The 15,657-nt window shown below is 38.4% G+C and overlaps 1 protein-coding gene across 1 annotated transcript in view; it reads left to right on the top strand.

Annotated features, from left to right (window-relative positions):
• Window positions 1-5,262: 5,262 nt before the first annotated feature.
• Window positions 5,263-15,657, top strand: part of pcxb (pyruvate carboxylase b) — a 369,757-nt gene continuing 359,362 nt past the window's right edge. The window contains exon 1 of the mRNA XM_028039331.1: window positions 5,263-5,731. Coding sequence (XP_027895132.1) covers window positions 5,730-5,731 — 2 coding nt within the window. The 5' untranslated portion in view covers window positions 5,263-5,729. The remainder of the gene's footprint in view (window positions 5,732-15,657) is intronic.

Below are 15,657 nucleotides of genomic sequence, written 5' to 3'. Positions count from 1 at the left end.
CATTTCTAACTTTAATTTCTAACCATCAACAGAATCACCCTGTTGATGGTTAACATCTCTTATTGTGCGAACATGATTCGTTTGAATCTTGCAGCATAAAACGTAGTTTTATTATTGTTGCGTAAAAGCATTTTCTTCTCCTGGACTACCGGGTGCACATTTCTGCTCTTGCTGAAGTGTTGCAAGACACTCTGTGCCCTTTGACCTTATCTTTCTAAGGGTTACATCTGAGAAAGTGATAACTGTGTTTGCATAGATTCATGATCTGTGCACAGATCTGCATGTATGCAGATAAAAGTAGACCCTCCCTCTGACAAAAGTCCAACATAGCTTGTCTGCCCTCCTTTCATTCACTTTCTAACAGTGCACCTCCCACTGAACATTGCAAAAACACAGAATCTTACAAAGTAGTTTTAGTCTTATTTATACTGCAAATATCTTACTTTATCTAAATATGGTTAAATTTATATATAGGATCTTGTTTTAAGTTCATAAGTCCTAATAAGTACTAAATCATTGTCAGTTTATTTTACTTATAACAAGGGAAAAATTACTTTATTTATTTTTTACCAATATTAAGGAACTACAGACTTAAAACAAGCTAAGACAAGTTAGTTTTGTCTTAAGTGCACTAAAAACTAGACAAACGTACTTGGTAAGATTTAGTTTTTTTGCAGTGTTCAGAGAACGAATCAAGTGCTGCTGCCTTTATTCTGCAGCTAAATCCTGTGTTCACTTAATAATGCCGATTTTTGTATTAAAATGAAGCGATAGCTAGCAATCTCTTGTGAACACAAAAGTAGGAGGAAACCTGGTGAAACAGCAGCAGCAGAGTTCAGTGTTGGCCTTTTCTGACAGACAGAGGGGGGCTGCATTTAGCAGCCGAGTGGGAATCCAGAGAGAGAATGAACAGAGAGGTTACTGAGCAGTTGGCATTCACCTTTTCAAAGGGAGCAACTCTTTGCCAAATGACTGAGCATGTGCCCCCAAAAGCCCAATCCCAGCGTCTCCCATGTGTTGCTCTCCCATTTTTCCCAGAACAGGGCGGTGACAGTGAATAAAACATGCCTGCTTAATTAGGTTACTGTTGTGACATGCATGGAGATGGAGCTCCACGGTGGATCTGCGTGCTTTTTAAGGGTCTGAAACAAAAACATGAGGTAGTGTTAGAGAAAATAAAACATTGTTGGATATGTTATGCAGAAAAAATATATTTATGCACCTTTAAATCTGCGAAGTTCAAATGTTACACGTCATATTAAAGCTGCAGTATGTAACTTTTTTAAAATAAATTTTACTTGTTTGTAATAACTGTCACCATGTTGTGAGAGGATAAAATGAGGCAGATAATCTATAAAAAGATCGATCTTTGCTCTCTGAAAAAATGCACCAACCAAAACCAACCAATCAGAGCCAGGAGGAGGGTCTTGGTGTTGTCAATCAATCTGATGTACTTGCTGCTCAATCTGTTAATGGCATAAAAACAACTTAAAGTTACACCAAAACTTAATCTGCTGTCATTGGTGGTCATGTTAACTAGCCTTAGCATTCGTGATAGGCTATGCTAGCTGCGGTGTAGCAGAGAGCAATGGGTATATGAGGGAAGGAGGGATGAGCAGCACCACACACAGGGTGATTGACAGCGTTAAGATCTTCCTCCTGGCTTTGAGAAGTCAGAGATCCTTGATGTTGTTTTACAGATTATTACAAGGTGACAATTTCAACAAATTTGTAAAAATATATATTTTATTAAACATTTCATACTGCAGCTTTAAGCTGTGTTGTATTTTATTTGTTTCTTGCTCATGTCATGATGACTTGCTCATCGTTTCATAGTAAACCTGGTAGACCAGGCGCCCCGGGTTGGAGTAGCTCAGGTTCAGATATGTGATCTCGATCATTATATTGATCATTATCTTATTATAGTGAGATAATTATATTATCGTAATGAGATATTATCTCATAATAAAATTATAATTATCTCATTATAATAGATACATTTTTTATCAGAGTGGCACCATCACGCCGGTTGTGTTTCTGCAGCAACAGATCAGTGATTCTTGTGGTCATTAATGTGTGACGTAGCCCCACCCCCAAATAAAGTGGGCGGAGCCAACTGTTTGGAGGGGCGGGGCCAGACTGGGCGGCTTTCCACCCAAATCTAGTTTTGAACAAGCTGAGCTGGAAACTGTCAGTCCTTTATTAATAAAGCCATCAGCCACAAATCTAGTGACTTTAAAACAAAACAATGACCAGCAGCGAATGACAACATTTAATTTCCTTTTGGGATAAATAAAGCATTTTTAAGTTTAACTTAAAATAACAAAGCTTGCATACAAACAGGAGGTCTCACTCTCACGTCAATCAAATTCCTGAATCGGTCTACTTTATTACAGGTAAATATTTTCTGGTCCTTAATTTTTTTTTTTTACTAATGTAATAAGCCAGTAAATAGTTTCATTAAATATCAAAGATCTTGCCAGAATGTGTTCAAATATATCTTGTAAATCAGAAAACTAAATGTAATTTTACAGATGAATGTCAGTTTATTGCTAAGTTCAACATTGCAACAGGCTGAGAAAAAAATCAGCCAACAATCAGAGCATTTAAAGAAAAACTCCCTTGTTATATTCTTTTAAACTAATCCCATCGTCTCGGCCTTTAGCACCATGAAAAGGCTTCAGCGGTCTCAGCTGCTCACAGACCAAACAGGAGCATGTTGGGTTAGTGGGCCACTGCCCTGTGGAGCGACTCTGTACGTTTGCTTTTCTTGTTTGTCTGTGCTGACCCTGTGATGGACTGGTGACCTGTCCACAGTGTACGCAACCTCTTACAAGTTGGAATAGGGTCTTATGACCGTGACGGATTAATGGTCAGGTAGGTACATGAACAGCCTTTGTGCGTGTTATCAAGTTTGGCAATAAAGTAAATAGGATAAATAAGAGTTGTTTAGGTTGTTTTTATGGAGATACTTATGAGAAAAATTTAAAAACTACTCTTTAAATTGAGTTTTTGGAGTTTTATATTATTTTATACTGTCAAAAACAGTGTTGCTTTGATTCTTTGCATGGTTAAAATAAACCTTTAATCTCCATGGCAACCATTCAGGGTGGAAACAGGCTTTCACAAAGCTCCGCCTACTTCCTGAAAGCTCCTCCTTTCAGCTCCAATCTTCAGACTAGCGGCAGCAGCCATTAGCAAACACCTGGTGGTGCATCTGCTGAGGTCATCATATGAACTACATTTCAGACTACTGCTGAATGTCGTTCATTCTGAAAGAGCAAGAGCTTCTTCTCGTTAGTTATAAACGGAGAGACATTGTTGTGATGACCTGCTGAAGGAGGAGAGTCTGAAAGAGCAGGAGCTTCTTAAAGAGACAGAACCCAGTTTCAAAGCATCAAATTGAAACATCAAATTTCTCTTAAGTTATAACAACTGAGAGTAACATACTGACTTGATTGTTTTAAAATAGCAGTATGTGCTTGGAGAATAAATAATACCATCTCCCTTTAATAGGGGTCATGTTTCACGTTTATTTCTGTCTGTGTCGTAACTCTGGCTAAGATGAAAGTGTCCTCCTATGAGTGGCGCATACACTCCTATCTAAAGCTGATAAGAGAACAAACAGGAGTTGAGAAGCAATCATTCTTGTCTTTATTTGTTTAGACACTGTGTAACACGCTGGCTGTACAAATCAGAGAGATTTATCTTTGACCAAAACATTTTAAAGTCAGGTTTTTATCCAGCCTGTTCCTGGTTTCCCTAAACTCTCAGATGTTCAACAAACACCAGAAAGTCCATCCATCCATCCATTGTCTGTTCACCCTTTGTCCCTAATGGGGTCGGGAGGGTTGCTGGTGCCTATCTCCAGCTACGTTCCAGGCGAGAGGCGGGGTACACCCTGGACAGGTCGCCAGTCTGTCGCAGGGCAACACCAGAAAGTAACAATGGTAATCTCATTTTAGAAGGAATCCGTATAGAGCTGGAATAAATCACAAGATTTTTGAGATAAAGGTGTAGTAGTCTTTTGTCCACTTTCAAAAGCAGCAGCACAAAGGATCAGTTTAAACTCCTGTAATCAAATCTTCTCCTTTTCAGCTGGTTCATGATCCTGAGATGCTCTCATCTTTCACACACTGCCAACCTTTTCACAAGGCTTACAAGAGCTTGTCTTTACATTAATCACTGAGGGAAAACCTTTACCAAAAAAATCCCATGAAAAAGTCACATATGACTTTCACATGTGACCACATGAAAACCACATGTGGTTCACAACTTTTTACATGTGATTGATGTGTGAAAGATGTGAATCACATGTGAAAGCACATGTATTTGTGTGATTTTGGAACATTTTGTGGTAAAATTACACATGATTCCCATGTGATATACACATTTCCACATGTGGAAATATGTGATGCACATGTGATACACATGGAAATCACATGTGATTCCCATGTATCAGAGCTGCGTTGCGACTCACGGTGACAGTCGGTACCGTGTCTTATATCAGGATGTCTGATATAAAGACAGATATTCTTTATATCTGTCGGTGGACCGACTCAAGCTGCCTGTAGCGAATCGGACTTCTAGCAGAATGATGAAGTTAAAGTCAGAAGTTTCTCTGCAGCATTTCTGTGTTTAGGGGCGAGGCGGATTTTGTCCCGCTATTGCAAGGACGATTATAAAAATATAAATAGAAACAGTTCTTCTAACGTCAACATCAGACCTACGTTTTTATTCACAAACCAGTGCATGAAAAAATATTCTTGCCCATAATTTGATAGTTAGAGGACACAGATCTGCCCTCCTCCTCACCATGGACCCGGTTCTGAACAACATGGAGGCTCTGAGAGTCATTATTAGACTGAGGGCAGCCAGACTGGTTTATTTTTACTAAATTATTACATTTAGCTAAATATTATTGCTGAGGGGCACAAACAGGCCTTCTGACATACAGATTAAAAATAAAATAATAATTTAAAAAACCCTCAAAAAGGGCATTAGGGGCATCAAGGATAAAAAGGGCGGGGGCTCAAGCCCCCCTCGTCCCCCCCTCTGCACGTGCCTGCTTATTCGTTTATTTTAATGTTATTCTAAATACGTGACGTGACCGACGTGATGTTGGAACGTTTGGTGCTCTTTAAACTCACCGCGTGCTACTCCAACCTCCCCTGTGATTGGCTGAGAGCAGGAGGAAGGGGGCGTGGCCTAGCTGCCTCACGCCAAACGGAGAGAGAGATGAAAGCTTAGGGAGAGAGGGAGAGAGATTAAATAGAAGACAGGCGCAGCGGCAGTCCGCCACATCCGCCAGAAGGAGAACGAGGATACCAGCTGCTAGCTACGTTAGCCGCAGTAGACAGTTAGCACCTAGCTCCAAGAGTCCTAGCTCCTTTACTAACACATGAGGGAGTGAGCCAGCAGGGTGAGAGTGACAGTGTGAGAGCCGGAGCTCGGCCGTCCCGAACTGACTCCTTCTGCTTGCGTGAAGCTGCGTGAGCCCCACAGCGGGAGAGAGACACAGAGAGAAAGAGTTCGTGTACATTCAAGCTCACATATCTCCCTCTTCCTGCAAAGCAGCGTGTCTGTGAAGGTGTGTGAGGCAGAGCTCATTAGCAATAGAGGAAGTGGACCCATAAACACTGCCTGACTGTCGGCTGTGTACACTCGGTGTCCGGTTACTTGGCAGCGGATCCACGTCTCTTACCGATAACCGACTAATCAGCGGCAGCATGTGAGTACCTGCGGGAGGTTGTGTGTGTTTATGAATGAGTTTTGAGCGTGTGGCTGGTTTGCATTCAGCTCCAGGACCGAGCTTTGCTCCAGAAGGCTAACTGACCTGCATGTGTCTGAGCTGTCAGCGTGGTAGCAGCACATGTAACCACACAGCTGTTACTCTGCAACTTCTAGGTCTTCCTGCATGGTTTAAAGTGTCACCGTGCCTATTTAAAACTACAATTACCATTTTATTTTACATTGATTAACTAAAACAATTAATTAATTGGGTTTGCAATCAACTCATACTGTTAAAAATACTTTATTCAAAAAAAGGGAAATTAAATGTTGTAATAAGTCAAAGACTTGTCACAATAACGAATTTTGCTTGAAGAAAAATGGTCCCAGAAGTTATTGTGTATTATCAAGACCATTTTTAAGTAATATAATAGTAATGACATAATAATGCACGCTTACCCTCTCAAAGTTCAATAAACTTTAAATTCTAATAAACATTTTACACTGGAACTGGAAGATATTTTAAGCTTATAAAATGAATAAAACAGATGGTAAATAAAATTGAGTTGTGAAGTTTATGTAAACAAGTTGTCCTTAAAAAGGGGGCTAGTTCAGACCAAAGCACCAAACTGAAGACTTTTCTCACCCAGTTTTTGGTAGAAAGAGAGCGAAAATAAAAAATCAATCTATCATACAAATGGCAACAATTTATTGTGCGATTAACTGATTTATTGCTTAATGGCAGCGGCCTATTTGAGACCATTTTCAAGTAATAAATGAGTAGTTTTCCCCCTCAAAGATCAATAAACTTACATTTTGTAAACACTTAACAGTGGCACTGGAAGATATTTTAAATATCCAAAATGAAACATAACAACCAAAAACAATAAGTAAAAAAATATTAATCATCAGATTGGAAATGATCAATTAATGCCATTAATTGATCCATTAATTTATCCAAGAATCTTCAAGGAGTCCTTGTGGATGGTGATGCTGTGGGCAGGAAGCGTCTCCTGTAGCAGTCAGTCTTACAGCACATCTGAAGAAGCCTCTGACTGAAAACTGTTTCTGCCTCATGACTATCATGAGACAGAAACTCAACATCCAAGCAGCAGAAGTGACATTCCACAGTAATGACACAATCAGTTACTGGCAAGCACTGATTGTCCATATCGTTTGCTTTTGCCACTGGTCTTTAAGTCTCCGTCTGGCTGTATGTTTAGAAAGTAAGAGATGTTGGAGTCAGGGTTGGTGTGAACTTCCTCCTCCTCTCTCCGCTCTTTGGTCCTGCTCTGCACCCATAAAGCCTCATTTTTCAACAATTTGTGGTCGTAGTTCAGGTTTTATTTGAGCTTTTGAGATGCTAATCAGCATCTGATGGATGGATAATTGTTTTTTTTATTTCCTTTCTTATGTTTATACTTTATATCTATGTGCTGTTCAATTTTGACCAATAAAGCTAATTTTGATTAAGCGGAAAGAAAGTTATTTTATAATTATCTGGTCTGTAAATTTGTTTTTATGTAAAAATCTGAAAAGTGTGGGGTGCATTTGTAGAGCCGCTTTGTGACTGTGATTACATCTGCAAGCCTTTTTTGGGCTGAATGATTATTATTTGTAAGATGTGTTGAATTTTCCTACCACCTCTCAACAATTTGCTACTTTGTTCCAATAAAATGAATCAAATATTGTCATTGTAACATGATAAAAAGTGGAAAAAATGTAAAAAATTATGAATACTTTTACTGTGGACTTCAAAACATTTGAAACAGCAAGAACTGTGACAGTAACTTTAGCAGAGAATCTTGAAAGATGCTGCTCTGTCAACTCAATCAGGCTGTAAATGTTTGAAAACCTTCAACTGTGACTGAATTAAAACAAAATCAATCAGACTCACCTCCAGATGTTGCAGAAGCTCGTTGGTGCAATAAAAGGCACAAACAGTCACCAGGTTTTTAGGCAATTAGAAGTTTGGACAAGAACTGGATTTTATCTTTCTGTCATGAGGAGAGGTAGGAAAATCTTCAAAGCTTATTGTTAGAAAAACAAAAATGGCGTCATGGGATCACCAAGTCCCCAAAACCATTCCCTGCATATTTACTGCTGAATCCGATGTGAAACGTAGCTCAAGTCCTACGTTAAGTACGGTGGAGGAATGGTGATGCTGTGGTCCTGCTTTTCTTCCACTGGGTTTAATATATGAGATTATGAACTTTTTGAAATGCTATAACATTTTAAATAAAAATTAGGTGGACTCTACAAGAAGTAAAAATGCAGGCGGTGGCGGTTCTTGCATGAATCCCTCCTGCTGCCTCCTAACCAATCAAAATACAAGAAATATTTTAAATTCTGGAAAATGTCAAGTTATAGTGTAATTATTGCAAATAAAAGCAATAAAAACGTTTTTGAAAACACACCTGATAAAAAGTATAATTTCTTATCTGGTGGCTCAAAGATCTAACCGCCCCACTCCCCACCCTTTTTAGTACCGCCCTGGGCAACTGCCCATGTGGCCCATATAAAAAACGACCACTTATTGTACGCAATGTCTGGCAGAAACTCTTTAAACATTTTTATTACATGTAATCAATAATGTGAGGATTCACACAATGAAGAAAACAATCTTGATGATCAAATGTTATCAAACGGCTTCGTGCTGATCAAAGTCAAACTTTGAATCATTTAAATGTCAGTTCTGAATATTTCAAATAAAAAAATAAGAAACAATTTAATAATATTCCAAATCTGTTGTGATTTAGGTCTGTTAAATGTTTGTCTGATATTAAAAAAATTAAATAAAAAAATATATAGTAAACCTATCAAAGTAAATAAGTGAAATGCAGCTCATTTACATGTGACTAGATATGAGCCGTTATGTAGATGTTTGTAAAAATGTAATAAGTCTGTAAATGAAGTCAACAGCCTAATTATCAGTAGTTTCTGAGCCAAAATCGATACATGCAAAGTCATCAGGGTGTAGTGATGCTTTGCAAAGCTGAAAGTGAGTTAAAATGTAATCACTCTCAGTGTCTTTGATTAAACTATACACCATAAATCAGAAATATACATGTGAGCTTTCTTGATCTGGTTAAAACCTGATAATCAAAATCATAAAACTGGTTAATTCTACGCAGAATCCAGTGAAAAACATTCAAAATGTGGATTTTCTTCCATCACTCCAAACAAAATAAATGCCAAAGGTTGAAAAAAAACAAAAAACGTCTCAGTTTACATGTTGAAACCTGCATCAGATGCTTATTATCTGTGCAGGCCACACATTAGCTTCAGTTTCCTTTCCCAGATTTAGATGGCAACTTATGTTCAGATTGTTTTATTTCCAAACCTTTGTGTTTGTTTATTTAATGATCCTCAGAACATTCAACACCACAAACATTGCAATAGAATCATAAAAAATAATACTAAAAAAGAAATATCCTTAACCCTTAAAACACAAACTAGATCAAAACACATATTGAAATCAACCGCCTCAACAACGTTAACATTTTAAAACAATAAAAAAACGGCGTCACGATTTACCTCAAAGCACACAAACAGAATTAACAAAATTTCAGCAATTTCAAGGAAATATTAAAACACTAATAATAATCTTCACTGTATTCTTCATGTTGTTGTGTCAGAGTCATTCAGGTGTTTGCTCATCCTCAAAGCAACCTTTACTCTGCAGCCAAACAGGAAAATATGCGTAACATCTGTCCCAGAGCTCAGTGGGAGCCGGGCGACTTTGATCAAACAGAACCTGCTGCACACAGGCCACGCTCTTTGCTTTTTTATCACACTTATATGTTTTAGATCATTAAATCAATATTTATGTCAGACAAATATAAGTTTGTTCCACTGCCGCACCCAGTCTGATGACTGCCTGACTTATGGATTCCACATATCACTTGAATAGGACAACATGAAGAAGGCTGAAAGATCTAAAAATCATGACCTGATTTAAGAAAATTCAAGAACAGATGAAAAGCAAAGTCCTTTACATGTATCTGTCCTTTATATCTATTTATAAGGAGTGTCTGGTCTACCAAAATTACTCTGAGTGTAATGTTGATTCATCCAGGCCAACTAATAACATAGAACAACATCCTAGATGCTGTCTGTTTTTTGTAAACTCTTATTTCTTTGTTTGACATGTGGCATTGTTTTTAAAAATATCATGTCTGGGTTTGGATGCAGCTGGAAGGATTTTTGTTCTGACATCTTTACTTTCTCATTACACACCATAACTGTCGCTGTGATGCGTAACCGTGACAACCGGGTGTTGTTTCTACACCTTGGAGCAGTTGACTATCATCTCGGAACTCAAATAACACCTGACCTACGACCCCAAATCCCGGTGGAGTTGGAAAGGAGGATGCATGGATGCAGAGCAGAGAGAGAAAGAGGAAGTTCAAACGATCTGAAGTGTCTCTCTGCCCGGATTTAAAGAGGAGCGGCAAAAGCAAACGAGGTGGATTAGCAGTGCTTACCAACAACTGATGGTGTCATCCAGGACATGCTACTGTGAAATATCATCTCTGCTGCTCGGATGATAAGCCGTTGATTTATTACAGTCATAAAACTGTCTTACAGTAACAGTCTTCAGTCAGAGGCTTATTCAGATTGAATGCAAGACTGACTACTACAGATAATCCTTTCTGCCACAACAACAACATCCACAAAACGTGAATTATATGAATAAGAATATTTATTTTCTTTATGGGACAAATTTAATTCAACTTGATTTGAATTAAATCTACAATGTATATTCAAATATATATATATATAAAAAAATTCCCTTCTCACCCACCGCGGGTGGTTCTTATCCTCTGAGCTCGGGTCCTCTACCAGAGGCCTGGGAGCTTGAGGGTTCTGCGCAGTATCTTGGCTGTGCCAAGGACTGCACATTTCTGGACTGAGATGTCTGATGTTGTTCCTGGGATCTGTTGTAGCCATTGGTCCAGTTTGGGGGTGACTGCCCCGAGGGCCCCGATGACCACAGGCACCACTGTGGTCTTCACCTTCCAGGCCCTCTCCAGTTCCTCCCTGAGGCCCTGGTATTTCTCTAGTTTCTCGTGCTCCTTTTTCCTGATGTTGCAGTCGCTTGGTATTGCTACATCTACCACAACGGCTTTCCTCTGTTGTTTATCCACTACGACAATGTCTGGTTGGTTCGCCATTACCATTTTGTCTGTCTGGATCTGGAAGTCCCACCGGATCTTAGCTCTGGCGTTCTCCGCCACCTTTGGGGGTGTTTCCCACTTTGATCTCGGGGTTTCCAGTCCATATTCTGCACAGATGTTTCTGTACACTATGCCTGCAACTTGGTTATGTCGTTCCATGTACGCTTTCCCTGCCAATATCTTGCACCTGCTGTTATGTGCTGGACTGTCTCAGGGGCCTCCTTGCACAACCTACACCTTGGGTCTTGTCTGGTGTGGTAGATCTGGGCCTCTATTGCTCTGGTGTTTAGGGCCTGTTCCTGGGCGGCCAGGATGAGGGCCTCTGTGCTGTCCTTGAGTCCAGCTTTTTCCAGCCATTGGTAGGATTTACTGATATCAGCCACTTGGGTTATTTGCTGGTGGTACATCCCATGCAGGGGCTTGTCCTCCCATGATGGTATCTCTGGCACCTCAACCTCCGTTCCCTGTTGTCTGAGATATTCACTGAGCACATTGTCTGTTGAGGCTTTGTCCCTGATGTATTTATGGATCTTAGTTGTTTCGTCCTGGACTGTGGTTCTGACACTCACTAGTCCTCAGTCTCAGGGTGCTATATATATATATATATATATATATATATATATATATATTAGATAAATATCTCCAAATATATTATAGAAATATATACATAGAATATGATATTCTTATTTGATCCCAAGGGGAATTAAACAGCTTAGTCATGGACAAGTTACTCCACCCCAAGCGTTAAATATCTGTAAATACAAATATAACCATAAGCAATTTAAAATTTATATAAAAAATATTTAAATAAGTGTGATATTGTAAGTACTGTAATATAACTACATATAAAATAAATACAATTATGAAAAGCATATACATGGAAATATGTATATGCTTATACATATTTCTGAATATCCTCTGATATTTTGTGGACTAACAGCATTGAGGTGGGATTGATTTGGAGATTGGTTGTGACATGAAGCTAAGACAGCGTGTCAGTGGGACACGGTGGAGGCAGTATGATGCTGTGAGGCTGCTTTACTTTTTCAGGATCTGGACAACTTACTGTGAATTTATGATTGAATCCATAAATTCAACTTTAGCAGAGAATCTTGAAAGATGCTGCTCTGTCGACTCAATCAGGCTGTAAATGTTTGAAAATCCTCAAATGTGACGGAATTAAAACTAAATTGATCAGCGCTGATCAATCAGACTCATTGCCAGATGTTGCAGAAGCGTGTTGGTGCAATAAAAAGTGCAACTAGTCTCTAGGTTTTTAGGCAATTATTTTTTGTCATTTCAGTCAGTCTGATGTTGAATTTATTTTATAATCTGAAACATTTAATCTCTTGCTAGAGGTAAAACAAGTGAAACTGAAAATAGTTTAAGTATTTTTTCCATAGTGTTCTGTAAGTGCCTAATCTCTAAATGTGTTAAGACATTAATTTGACTTAACTAATGTTTCTAGTTGTTGAATCTACAAAACTGAAAGTGTTTTGTGACATTGTGAGTGTTTTGCAAGCCTTTGCAAGTAAGAGGCGATCAATAGTGATTTCTTAGATAAATCAGGTGGAAACTAGACAAAACTTGTGCAATGTTTGCATGTTTGGAGAGTGGTAAGCCAAAACCACCACTGACTGAGTCACAACTTACTCCTGTGTGCAGTATATCGTTTCCTTATTTCGAGGACATAAGTTGTCCCAGGTAACTGGATGAATCCATTATTGATAAAATAAGCTTTATTGTCCAAAAGAAATTTGTCTTGCCCAAATCCATAACCATAACGTTATATTCACACTTCTGTAATAGATACATTACAAGAGAAATTAATATTATAGACATAGCAATATAGTTTAAAATCTAGAAGACCATTAGCTACAGTTACTTTTTAGTGTTTGTTGCTGCTTATGGCTTTGAAGGAAAGCGTTTCAGTCTACATGCCGACCTCATGAAGAGGCTGGTACTCTGAGGGGAGGATATGAGATGATTTTCTGGACCTGTCCGGTTAGCATTTCATTGAAAATGTTCTGGAGTGAGGGATGCTGCTGGACTCCCATCGGCTTCATAGCTCTTTGTGTGAGCCGAGTGAAAGAAACTAGATAAACAGTTTTTAATCTGATATTTTGGGTCACAGTATTTCACAAGGACACAGTTTGTTTCAATTTGTTGTTAAAGCTATAAAAAAATGACAAAAGATAAAATCGTTTACTGGGCATAAAATGGTGTAGTGGGTATGCCAGGCCAATCGGTGGCGCTGTAAAGCAGAATGATGCAGAAATCACCAAACGACACCAAATGGTGCCATGTTTTTTATTTTTCAGAATAAAAGGCAGTGGGACACATGCATAGTACTCACTAAAACCGCTTTAAAATTTCCCCTCTCTGGGACCAGGTTTAAAAAAATGATAGTATCTGGTATGACTAAGCAATAAATCAATGACATATCGCGATAGACACATGATCAATATGTCAGATAGAATATTCAATAATTTCACTGAACTCCAATCCAGAACCGCACAGCATTCTGGGGGATGCAGGCAAAGGAAAGGCTTTACCTGGTCAGTCTCTCAAGGCCAGCTAAGCAAAGTTGGTGGAATCAAAGGAACTCACTCACTCACTCTTTGGTTACTTAGCAACTCTCTCACTCTTTGGTTACTTAGCAACAACTTTTTGAGTAACTGGCACAGAAGCAGTTTAATGTTTTGCCACTGTTGCTCATAATTTCTTAAGAATTAAAAAATAACAACGCAAAGTGAAAGGAGAAAATGAATGAGAGGAAACGGTAAAACAGGAAAGATGATGTCACAAAGTTTATCATTATTATTATATTTATAAATGTTATTTCATTTCCTTTTGGGATTAATAAAGTATTTTTGAATCTAATTGAATTGAATTGGAAGTATTTTAGATATTTAAAAGAAAAAAGTGATCAATAGTTATTGATAGACTCATATGAAATGCTTATGTAGTAATTTGTCAGCCATGTTGTCCAGCCCTAGATTTAACCCTTTATGACCAAAGTTTCAAATCACTGCCTGGATATTTTTGCTTATTTTAATTGTAAACAGTTCTTTAAATTTCCTGAGTAAATATATATTTGCCCATTTATCCATCACAACTGGAACTTTCAATATCTACTAAGTTACTTCCCAATTTACCGTCCATTAGAAGAGTGCCCCTCAGATTAATTTCACTCCCTCCCAAAGGCAATAACCCGATATTGCCTGGAAAGCGCAACATCTCCACTTTCAAAAACCGCTGGAATTTTACAGACAGCGCAAAGTGTGACAGCATTACAGGACTGTACTGCAAATTTGGCTGGATCGTTTGGTGTGGAAGGGTTAAGCTGGGTTTTCTAAAACAGTTTTTATTAAGTTGGCTGTATTTCAGATATCTAAAACAACAACTAGTCAATAATTATGAATATCGACTGATATAAAATACTTATCGTGATATCTCGTCAAGCCCTACATTCTGATCTCCTTAAACGCCTGTTCTGTGCATAAACAATAAAATACCTATATGGACCTAAAACCATCTGCATGTGGACGGGATCTGATAAAATCCACAGACTGAGCTGAATGTTCAACATGGCTTCCATGCCCTCCATTATTACGTTGTGTTTTTGTCGTGTTCAGATTACGTCTTGCTATTTTCGGATTCTGGAAGCGCCCAAGTATACGACAATTGAACCCACCAGAGATGTGACTCAGCTGTAATGGAAAACACACCAAATCATGTAGACCTGAGTCGAGCCATGCTGAGTAGGTACTGGTATTAAAGGGCCATAGATTCAAATTCAATATATTGATCCCAAAGGGAAATGAAATGTTGCAGGTCATTTTAATTGAGATTCTTAAAGTAGTTATTGTAGATTGTGATGGCTGTTGGCAGGAGGATGCGATGGTCTGAGGATTTTTCCTCCATTAGTGTTAGATTTTTCTCAGTGTACTTAGATTTTGTTGCAGATTTTGTTGTACGTCTTGAATGAAACTTTGTGTTTGCAGTAAGTTTGGTCAGCAGACGTTGTAGCTCTCTGCACATCTAGATCTAATATTTCTATTTTCCAATACAGCCACAACAAACTATTCATTGACTTTAAGTGTGAACGTCACACTACTATTTATTATTTTAAAGCATATCTAGTATTTATGGTGGTGATTTCTGAGTGTTGTGAACCAGGAAAGGTTGACGCCTGCTGCTCAGACATCGGCAGAAATCCAGATTCAGGTTTGGGCCAATTAGAGTAAAGTTGAAGCCGTGCAACAGGTTTTGTGACAAAGCATTGATCTCTAGGAACTTTGATCCCTGTAAGGTTAATGTGTGAACCAGTGCTCCCAGTGCTCCCAGTAGCTTGTAACTTCAGACAGATCTGTTCCCGTACCTTCATTAACTTGGTTTTATAGTCATTTTGTTCTTTTTCTGTTGTTTTGTAGCCGACCAAAGAAAGAGAGAGAGTGGGTCATGGAGGACATTTGGCAGAAAGTACCTGCCTCCATGTTTGATTGTAGCTTTCCAGCTATCAGTATAGAAAACTTTGGTAAAAATGCAGAATTAGGATTCTGAGCAGACATTCAATTTAATATCCTGTACATTTAAGAAATAAATCACTGGGCCTTTTTTAGTTCAGAGATTTTAAATGAATGTCAGGTTTGTTTTCACTTTCCTCAATATTTGATAAAATAAGCTATTTTCTTTTTCTTTTGAGAGATTTCATCTGTATTAAAGACACCAGGACCTGGATAGA

This window comes from Xiphophorus couchianus, chromosome 14 (genome assembly GCF_001444195.1).
Source record: "Xiphophorus couchianus chromosome 14, X_couchianus-1.0, whole genome shotgun sequence".
Classification (NCBI taxonomy): domain Eukaryota; kingdom Metazoa; phylum Chordata; class Actinopteri; order Cyprinodontiformes; family Poeciliidae; genus Xiphophorus; species Xiphophorus couchianus.
This window is presented reverse-complemented; position numbering and strand designations above follow the sequence as displayed.